At 46.2% G+C, this 10399-nt stretch overlaps 1 protein-coding gene across 1 annotated transcript; it reads right to left on the reverse strand.

Moving 5' to 3' along the window:
• Positions 1-6558: 6558 nt before the first annotated feature.
• Positions 6559-9460, reverse strand: LOC123944883 (cathepsin G-like). Its single transcript, XM_046010312.1, has 5 exons — positions 9394-9460; positions 8381-8519; positions 7762-7897; positions 7335-7589; positions 6559-6747 (listed from the first exon to the last, which is right to left on the reverse strand). Exons 1-5 carry the CDS (start codon positions 9446-9448, stop codon positions 6559-6561), a joined length of 774 nt encoding a protein of 257 aa, XP_045866268.1. The 5' UTR covers positions 9449-9460.
• Between the last annotated feature and the right edge of the window lie 939 nt (positions 9461-10399).

The following is a 10399-nucleotide window of genomic DNA, read 5'->3' on the forward strand; positions in this document are numbered from 1 at the left end:
ACTGTCATATGGTATGTGTTTTTTTTGTACCTATGGTTTCATACATAGGGTGGAATAGGGCAGAGTTTGAATGCACATGCTTTCTGACCAGGTTGTTGTCTCTCTGAGTAGGTAGATGGGGAAGGCTGGGATGCAGGCTGGCAAAGAAGGAGGTGACTAGGAGAGCTAAAGCCCTCTTGCTGCTCAAAGTGTTTACATCTTGGGGAGTACTGGCCTGGCAGTTGAGACACCAAGCTTCCCAACCTGGCTCTGGGGATAAATCCTGAATGGCCTCAGGTGGTCACTCCTCTTTCTGTGCCTCAGTTTCTTCATATTCCACAGGAGGAAGTTGTTCTACATTGGTGGGTTCCAAAAATTTTATTTTATTTTATTTTTTAAAAAGATTTTATTTATTTATTTCACACAGAGAGAGAGCATGAGAAGGGGGATGGTCAGAGGGAGAAGCAGACTCTGCCGAGCAGGGAGCCTGATGCGGGACTCGATCCCAGGACTCCAGGATCATGACCTGAGCCGACCCACTGAGCCACCCAGGAGCTCCCCAAATTTTAATTTTTTAAGGCCAGGTATATCTTTTATGAAGGTAAATTTTATACTATGTCTGTAACCAAAAGAGTTTTGGAGATATGTTCTTCTGATTAAAGTCAGGGACTGGGGACCTGCTATTGTTTCATAGATTACCTTCCTTTCCATATCCAGGGGCTTCACAGAGCAGTTTAAAAACCATGGAACAAGACAATAAATACACAACAACCTTCCATTCTAGCGTCAGTAGAACATATTTCTAGGACCAATGAGCTAAAGAACTGAAATTGTGATAATTTTGAGTCTTTCTATCCATGAACATGGAATACCTCTTCATTTGTTTAGTTTTTCTTTGCTGTCACTCATCACCTTTGTAGATTTACTTATTTAGATCATACACATATTTTGTTAAGTTTATACTTAAGTATTTCATTTTTCTCATGCTAATGTAAATGATACTGTGTTTTTCATTTCAAATTCCACATGTTCACTGCTGGTATATAGAAAAGTGATTGATTTTTGTTTCCTAAGCCTGTAGCCTGCAACCCTAGTTTCAACGGGGGCTCTTTTTGTTGTTGTTCATTCTTTTTAGATTTTCTATATAGACAATCACATCATCTGCAAATAAACACAGATTTTTTTTTCTTACTTCCCAATCCATATACCTTGTCCCTGCCCTTTCTTTTTTTTTTTTAAAAAGATTTTATTTATTTATTTGACAGAGAGAAAGATCACAAGTAGGCAGAGAGGCAGGCAGAGAGAGAGGAGGAAGCAGGCTCCCCGCGGAGCAGAGAGCCCGATGTGGGATTCGATCCCAGGACCCTGAGATCATGACCTGAGCCGAAGGCAGTGGCTTAATCCACTGAGCCACCCAGGCGCCCTTCCCTGCCCTTTCTTATAGCATTTCATCCCCTAGAACTTCCAGTATGATGTTGAAAAGGAGTGGTGAGACATTGTTGCCTTGTTCCTGATCTTAATTGGAAGAGTTCTAGTTTTGCACCATGAGGTATGATAATAACTGTAGGGTTTTTTTTTTAAGCTGTAGATTTTTTGGTAGATATTCTTTATCAAGTTGAGGAAGTTCCTCCTGTGTTTCTAGTTTCCTGGAAGTTTTTATCATAAATCAGTGTTAGAGTTTATCAGATGCTCTTTCTACATCTATTGATAGATCGTGTGATTTTTATTTTTTATCTTGTTGGTGTGATGGATTACATTAAGTGACTTTCAGTTGTTGAACCAGCTTTGCACACCTGGGTAAATCCCACTTGGTTGGGGTGTATAATTCTTTTTAAAACATTATTGCGGGGCGCCTGGGTGGCTCAGTGGGTTAAGCTGCTGCCTTCGGCTCAGGTCATGATCTCAGGGTCCTGGGATCGAGTTCCGCATCGGGCTCTCTGCTCGGCAGGGGGCCTGCTTCCCTCTCTCTCTCTCTGCCTGCCTCTCTATCTACTTGTGATCTCTCTCTGTCAAATAAATAAATAAAATATAAAAAAAACACATTATTGCATTTGATCTGATGATGTTTTGTTGAGGATTTTTGCATCTGTGTTCATGAGAGTTACTGGTCTGTAGTTTCTCTTCTTGTCCTGTATTTGTCTGGTTTTGGTGTTTGGGTATAGCTGGCCCTACAGAATGAGTTAGGAAGTATTTTGCTTCTATCCTAGGAAAGAGATTGTAGAGGATTGACGTAATTTCTTCCTTAAAATGTTTAGTAGAATTTATTAGCGAACCCATCTGGGTTTGGTGCTTGCTATTTCAGAAGATTATTCATTTATTGGTAATTTCTTTACTAGATACAGACCAATTCAGATTATCTATTTCTTCTTGTGTTGGGTTTGGCAAATTGTGTCTTTCAAGGAGTTGGTTCATTTCATCTAGGTTGTCAAATTTGTGGGTACAGAGTTACTCAAGGAATTCCTTTTATTTATTTATTTGTTTAAATGATTTTATTTATTTGTTTGTTTGTTTATTTGACACACAGATGGAGAGAGAGAGAGAGAGAGAAAGAGAGAGAAAGAGAGTGAGGGAACACAAGCAGGGGAGTGTGAGAGGGAGAAACAGGCTTCCCACTGATCAGGGAGCCCGATGCAGGGCTCTGTCCCAGGACCCTGGGATCATGACCTGAGCTGAAGGCAGTCACTTAACCAACTGAGCCACTCAGGTGCCCCAAAGAATTCCTTTTCAAAAATAAAGATTTTGGGGCACCTGGGTGGCTCAGTGGGTTAAGCCTCTGCCTTCAGCTCAGGTCATGATCCCGGGATCCTGGGATCGAGCCCTGCATCGGGCTCTCTGCTCAGCAGGGAGTCTGCCTCCTCCTCTCTCTCTCTGCCTGCCTCTCTGCCTACTTGTGATCTCTCTCTCTCTCTGTCAAATAAATAAATAAAATCTTTAAAAAAATAAAAAAAATAAAGATTTTATTTATTTAATTAGAGAGAGTGTGGGGAGGGGAGCAGGGGAAGGAACAAAGGGATAGGGAGAGAGAGAATCTTAAGCAGACTCCAAGCTGAGTGTGGAGCCTGTCAAGGGGCTCAGTTTTACAACTCTGAGATGAAATCAGGAGCCAGCCACTGAGTCACCCAAATGTCTCTCAAAGAATCCCTTGATTATTATTTTAATCTCCATGAGATTTGTAGTGATGCCCCTCTTTTAATTTTGGTATTCATGACCTATGTCCTCTCTTTTTTCCTAATTAGCTGGATGCTTATTATTTTTATTGATATTTTAAAAGAGCCAGCTTTTGGTTTAATTGACTTTTCTCTATTGATTTCCTGTTTTCAATTTCCTCTCTTTGCTCTACTTCTATTATTTCTTTTCTTCTGCTTACTTTGGATTAAAGTTTTCTTCTTTTCCTAATTTCCTAAGTTGGGAACTTAGATGATTGATTTTAGAGATAGCTTCTTTTTTAATAATACAGGCATTGACTGCTATAAACTTCCCTTTAAGCACTGCTTTTGTTGCATCTCACTAATTTTAGATAAGTCATGTTTTTATTTAGTTCAAAATATTTAAAAAATTTTCTTGAGATTTCTTCTTTGATCTATGCATTAATTAATATCCATATATTTTGTAATTTTTTTCATTTACTTTGTGTTATTGATTTCTATTGTGGTGCAAGAGCAGATACTGTGTGATTTCTATTCTTCCAAATTTGCTAAGGTGTGTTTTATGCCCAGAATGTGGTTTATGTTGGTGAATGTTCCATGTGATCATGAGAGAATATGCATTCTGCTGCTGTTGAATGAAGGAGACTAAAGATTTTTATTGTATCAAGTTGACTGATGGTGTTGCTTAGTTCAGCTGTGTCCTTACTGATTTTCTACCTCTGGATCTGTCCATTTCTGAGAGGTATTGAGGTGAACAATTATGATGGTGGATTCACCTCTTTCTTTTTGCAATTTTATTAGTTTTTGCCTCATATAGTGTGATGCTCCCGTGGACAGGCACATGCATCTTAAGGACTGTTGTATCTTCATGGAGAATTAACCCCTTTATCATTATGTAATCCCCTTCATTATCCCTGATAACTTTCCTTGCTTTGCAGTCTGGTCTCCTGAAATTAATATAAGATTAGTATTTCTTTTGATTAGTATTACTGTAGTATATTTTCCTCCATCCATTTACTTTTATTATTTATTTTTTAAGATTTTATTTATTTATTTAAGACAGAAAGCGAGCGAGCAAGTGCACAAGCAGGGGGAGGGGCAGAGGGAGAGGGAGAAGCAGACTCCCCTCTGAGCAGGGAGCCCAAAATGGGGGCTTGATCCCAGGACTCTGAGACCAAGCTCTGAGCAAAAGGCAGATGCTTAACAGACTGAGCCACCCAGGTGTCCTCACAGAGGGCAGAAGAACAGAGTGTTCTGTTTTATTTCAGAATGGGTCCTTTTCCTCCTCTCTCTGCCAGAAGCATGAGGAGATTTTTCTTCAGTATTTATTGTGAAAACTTGGTTAAGCTCTAGAAAATAAATCTCACAAAAGTGTGGGGTCCCCCTATGACCAGTCTTCCTGGAGTTTTTAACTCCCAGACTGTCTACACTGAGCCTCCAGCAATTTGTCCATTATAGCTCGGGTTTCCCTACACCAGCACTGGTTCCCACAGTGGTTTCTGCTCTGTTCCTGTAAGTCGTGGCTCCCTGTATTTGCCTGTCAGTCTCCCAGTCATGGGGTAGTGGTTTGCCCTGTGTCCCTCTATGTCTTATGGTCCCAAGAAAAGTTGATTTTTTTAGTCTGTTCAGCTTTTTACTTGTCGTTTGGATGGTTTGTCAGCTTCCAAGCTCCTTACATGCAGGACTGGCAGCTGGAAGTCCCAACATGGGGAGTTTTAGAAGCTTCTCAGGTAGTTAGGATGTGTAACCGGGGCTGAGAGCCACTCTGGGAGTATCTTCTCAGGGACTCTTAACTTTAGGCTGGTTGGGATTAGTTGGATTAGATGTTGCCAGATCCATGCTGGTAGACCCTAGGGTTTTGTGGCCCTATATCCAAATGATCCTTATTTGACCACTTTCATATTGCCAAAACCAGTTTTGTTTCCAAGATTTTATGATGTTTTGGGGTTATTTCCAATTCAAGGGCTTTCTGATAATTCTGGGATAGATAACCTTCAGCTTTGGAGAATGGGAAGTCCAGCCCTAATTTTCAGCTTTCTCTGCTACCAGGATCCTGTGGCAGCCTAATAATAAGTCACTTTTTAGTGACAGGGTGTGCCCCATGGGAAGGAGAGGACCCATCAGGTCACTTTGGGAGCAATTTTCTGCTCTGTAATTTCTGTACTCTGTATATCCAGCAATGCATCTGGGGTTTGGCGTATTTTTGGGGGTAGACTGAGGCAAGGAAGGATCATACAAGATGGTGTGGCTTCAGGGTTTAAGAGAAGAACACTGACTATGGATAGGCACTTGGCTTGCCTGCATCTCTTGGCCATTGTGAATAGCGATGCCTTGAATGTGAGTGTTTGGTAGCTATTTTTAAGCAAGCAAATCTTAATTTTTTTACATGTATAGTTTCATTTTTTGCATTTATTTATTTATAAAAAGATTTTATTTATTTGAGAGAGAAAGAGATGGAACAGGGGGGTGGCCAGAGGGAGAGGGAGAAGCAGATTCCCCGCTGAGCAGGAAGGCAGGGTCTCAGGGCCCAGGGCTCTATCCTAGCACTTTGAGATGATGACCCAAGCTGAAGGCAGTCATTTAACCACCGACTGAGCCACCAAGGTGCCCATTTTTTTGAATGTAGGTACCTTATGTATTTGAGGTTTGTTTTGGCTTTTAGTGTGAGGAATAGGTCTAATTTTATCTCTAACCGCACCCCCCCAACTATCTAGTTGTTCTAATACCATCTATTAAAAGTTAATTGTTTCCCAGCAATTTGCCACCTCTATCAAAAATGAAATTGAGGGGCACCTGGGTGGCTCAGTGGGTTAAACCCTCTGCCTTTGGCTCAGGTCATGATCCCAGGGTCCTGGGATCGAGTCCCAAATCGGGCTCTCTGCTCAGCAGGGAGCCTGCTTCCTCCTCTCTCTCTCTCTCTCTCTCTCTGCCTGCCTCTCTGCCTACTTGTGATCTCTGTCTGTCAAATAAATAAATTCTTTAAAAAAAAATGAAATTGAGCTTTGTATGCAACTTCAATTCTGTCCCTTTGGTCTGCCTGTCCTGTACATAGCACCGGGATACGGTTTCTGAGTCTGTTTCAATATCTAGTAGGGGACTCTCTGTTAGAGTGGAGGGTAGAGAGCTTTGCCCAGGGCAGAGAGATGTCTTTCCATCCTTCTCCAAGGTGGTGGGAGGGAGGAGAAATGGGGGACTGGATGACTTGGAGAAGGGAAGAAGCTCGTTGGATCCCCATGATGGTGTGGGAGGCGTTAATTGGTCCTGGGGAAGAACCTCATTTGCCTGGAGCAGCTCAGACTCTGTTCTGGCATGCGTTTTTTGTGCTCTGAAGGACCTTCAATGAACACAAGAGAAATCAGTTCTTTCCACTCTAGACATGGACATTTATTAAGGTTCTGACACCCTCCCTGGAGCTGCCCCAGGGCAGAGTCACTCAAAGCGTGGGGGACTGGTCTGGGGGGCTGGTCTGGCACTGCTGTTTGAAGCGTCTCATTGTTCTGTTAACCCAGGGCATGAAGCTTCCAATCCTGGTGAAGACAGCTGGAGGAGACCCCCTCCTATCTCCATAGGAGACAATGCCCTGGGCCACACCGTTGCACACCAGGGGGCCTCCGGAGTCCCCCTGTGGGCACAGAGAGAAAGAGACACTAAGCAGGGCCTCGCTGCTGCTCCCCCTGATTCTCAGAGGAAGGGCAGTGGAGGTATGGAAGTTAGCCTTCTGGATCATTCCATGGCTGGGCTTCAGGCCTGGCTGCAGTTACTGCCTCTCACTCAGCCCCTGTCAACATACCTTCCCCTTCTGCAGGAAAACCCTGCACATACATATGTTCGGTGCCCAATGCCCCTCCTGTCGCCCCAACTTCTACCTTATGGATTTGTATGAAACTTAATAGAAAATAATCAAAATAAAGCAGGTAGGACAATACCCTAACATACAATAAGCACTCAAAACGGTAGTTATGGTATTATCATTCTAATAATTGTTTTATCATTATCATCATCACATGGAACTTTCTCCTGGGGTCTGGGTCCTGTCTCTAAACATGAGTTCCTCCACCTGATTGATGGGAGAAGCCCCCACCTCACTCTGCTCTGACCCCACCAGACGGGGCAGGGCGTGTGGGGTTAGTGGGGCTGTAGCTTGTTCCTACTGCCCATGCTGCCCAGGCCCCAGTGTCAGGCAGTGTTGGCAGATGCCCGTGGCCTTACCATGAAGGCGGACTTCCTCTCCCTTGGGTTGCCCACACAAATTTGTGTTTGGCTGTCGTAGAAAGTGAAGCGATTGGAGCACCTCGAATCGTTCTGCACGGTTAGCTGCACCTCGTGAAGTCTGTTCGTTCTCCTGTTCAGGCCCAGCAGGCCCCAGCCTGCCACAGTACACCTGGCCCCGGGTCTCACCCTGGTCCTTGCACGAGGCAGAGTCACTGACCGCACAGCGGACGTCGGTCTCATTCTCTTTGCCAGCTAGGGGGAGGAGGGCAGCCGCTCAGGAACTGTCTGTGCCCCTAGGCCCACAGTCTATCCCCATCCTGGGACTCCGCCCCTGCTTCCTCCCCAGAATCCCAGGATGGCGAAGCTCCCAGCACTGGGTGCCCACTGGCTGGGCAGGAGAACCAGAGGGTGGGGCAGGCGGTACCTGCAGTAACATGATGTCATTCCTGTTGGTCTGGGGATCATAGTTAGGGTGGCGGATGGCTCTGAGAGTCCTGGTGCGCTGCTGGGTCCGTTCCTGTCTCCGGATGTTGTGGGCCCCCAGGGTGACAGTGATAGTTCTGCAAAAGAGAGGTAGCCTAGACGTAGGTGTAAGCCTCAGGAGCTCTGGCCCCCAGGCTCTGCAGGGCAGGTGGACCGCCCAAGGTGGTAAAACTGCAGCTGAGGGAGTTGAGGGGACGGGGACGGGGGCGCAGTTTTCAGGGCCCCAGCCCTCTGTGCTCCTCCTCAGCCCTGAGCTTGGGGTGGTGGGAGCACCCAGTGACTGCATTTTGCTTCCCTGGAATAAGTTGAGAAATAGCCAAAATAACTATTTCGAACCCTGGCATGTGCCTTTCTCTCCTCCTGGTCTTTTTGATCATGTCCTCTTTTCTCCCCATTCACCCTGGCCTGTTCTCCGCCCCCAAAGTCCCACTGGTCTCTTTTTCACCCCTTCATGGCTGGAGCCCTGCTTTCCCATGGCTGGCCTGCGGCTCCCATGGGTCCACAGTCCTGGCTGTCTGCCCCCCCCCGCCGGCCCCCCGCCCCAGCCCCCAGCTGCTCACCTTCCCCAGCAGTGAGCTGCTGTCAGCACGAAGTCATTTCTCACCAGGAAACCCCCACAAACTTTGAGCCCATCGATTTGGAGATATGCCATATAAGGGTGGGAATGAGGCCTGGCCTCTCGGCCTCCGATGATCTCCCCTGGAAGGAAGCATTTGGCACTTACCTCTGCACTGGCGGAACCCATATTGTGGGCACCAGGGTGGTGGTTGCAGAAAGGCTTGCTGATGGGAAGGGGGAGAGATGATGCAGGGGAGGGAGGAGCTGGGGGTGAGAGTTGGGTCTCCAGGGCACCACACTTTGGAGAAGTCTCTCGCATTCTGCAGGAAGCACTGCTGGCTCCCCATCCCAGACCTTAGCGCCCTCCCAGCTCCCCAGAGAGCAGCACCACTCTCTTCCGAAGTTCCCTGAGTCTTTTTTCCTCAGGGAGAGTCTCAGATCCTTCTAAGGACTGCTCAGGGCCCGCTCATGACCAGCATGGGTCTGTTTTTCCAGAATCTAGACAAGAGCTGATGGTAGTTCCTGCGCTATTGGCTAGGCTCGGAGTGGTGGGCAGCAGGATGAATTTAGAGAGCAAGTTGATCTCACATGTACTATGTGCTGGGGCAATTCCAAGAGTTTTATTTATTTATATATTTTTTAAAACTAAAAAAAAAGATTTTATTTATTTATTTGACAGACAGATATTGCAAGCAGAGAGGCAGGCAGAGAGAGAGGGGGAAGCAGTTTCCCACTGAGCAGAGAGCCGGATGCGGGACTCGATCCTAGGACCCTGAGATCATAACCTGTAGAGGCTTTAACCCACTGAGCCACCCAGGGCCCCCCCCAAGAGTTTTATAAAGTATACTAACTTAAGTCTTGTAGAATTCTAGGAGGTATGCATTGGTATCATTCCTAATTTATAAACGAGGAATCTGGGCAGCTGTGAATTCAAATAACTTGTCCAGTGATACAGAGTGAGGAGGTGTCTAGGCAGTCTGGCTCCAGGGTCCTAGGAAAGGGGATAGTCACTCACCTGCCCCAGCCCCAGGGGGTAGGAGAAAGGCCATCAGGAGCAGGAGCAGTGGCATCTTCTTGTGAAGGCTGCCCCAGGCAGGTGCTGCAGGTGCTCCCTCCTGCCTGACTTGTAGCCCCCAAGAGAGGAAGGAAGTCTGGGGGGTGGGAGGAGGGCTCGAGAACAGTTCCATGCTTCTGCTGGTGTGATAGGTTTCATCATCCAAGGCTGCCCAGGAGGCTTGCCCACCAACTGCCAGTGATCTGGGGGGAAGAGAGTAGGCTGAGCCAACGCCGCAGTCTCCCGCAGCTGAGTCAGTGCTGGCTGCCTAAGTGGGAATCTGGGGCAATTGGGAAGGGGGCTTGGGGTGCCCAGTCCCAGTACCTTAAACCCACCACATTCGATAATACCACAACAATATGTGAAAGCTGGTAGCTGCCTGTCTCCCCCATTTCCAACCGCTTGAGGGTAGAGCCTCAGTCCTTTGGAACTTCAGAGTTCCTCTAAATAAATGCATGTTTCCTAGATTGCTTATTTAACCTATACCTTAGTGAGGTATGGACATGGGTGAATGAAAGACAGGTGTGCGGTGAGGGTGGGATGTGTTGAGGACACCAGGAATAAGTCGGAGGAGGCAAAAGAGGGAGGAAGAAGCCTGCCTGTCTTGACCCTCTGGCCCCTGGACCCCCTGTTGATACCTTAGCTGCTCCCAGTTCTTTCTAGAAGTTGTGAAGGCAGATTGAGTAGCTCTTCTGAGTGGGTGCAGGGCATTGTCAGGGAAGGAAAAGGGAAGAACAAGACTCTGCTGCTGATAATTACTTTCTCAGGACACTTGAGCCCCCAATAAACACTTAGTGAAAATTATGACACAGTTGAAGATTTCTATTTTCCTGCTTTTAAAAAAAATTTAAAATATTTATTTATTTGACAGAGAGAGACACAGTGAGAGGGAACACAAGCAGGGGGAGTGGGAGAGGGAGAAGCAGACTTCCCACTGAGCAGGGAGCCGATAATGGGGCTCGATCCC

Source organism: Meles meles, chromosome 6, assembly GCF_922984935.1.
Source record: "Meles meles chromosome 6, mMelMel3.1 paternal haplotype, whole genome shotgun sequence".
Taxonomy (NCBI): Eukaryota; Metazoa; Chordata; class Mammalia; order Carnivora; family Mustelidae; genus Meles; species Meles meles.

What these genes read in the sequence shown, in the direction of transcription:
- LOC123944883 (XM_046010312.1), bottom strand. Translation starts at nt 9,448, where the DNA reads ATGCCACTGCTCCTGCTCCTGATGGCCTTTCTCCTACCCCCTGGGGCT. An exon ending in ACCCCCTGGGGCTGGGGCAG is followed by an intron (nt 8,520 to 9,393) that starts GTGAGTGACTAT and finishes GCTTCCTTCCAG; the next exon opens with GGGAGATCATCGGAGGCCGA. An exon ending in ATGACATCATGTTACTGCAG is followed by an intron (nt 7,590 to 7,761) that starts GTACCGCCTGCC and finishes TCCTCCCCCTAG; the next exon opens with CTGGCAAAGAGAATGAGACC.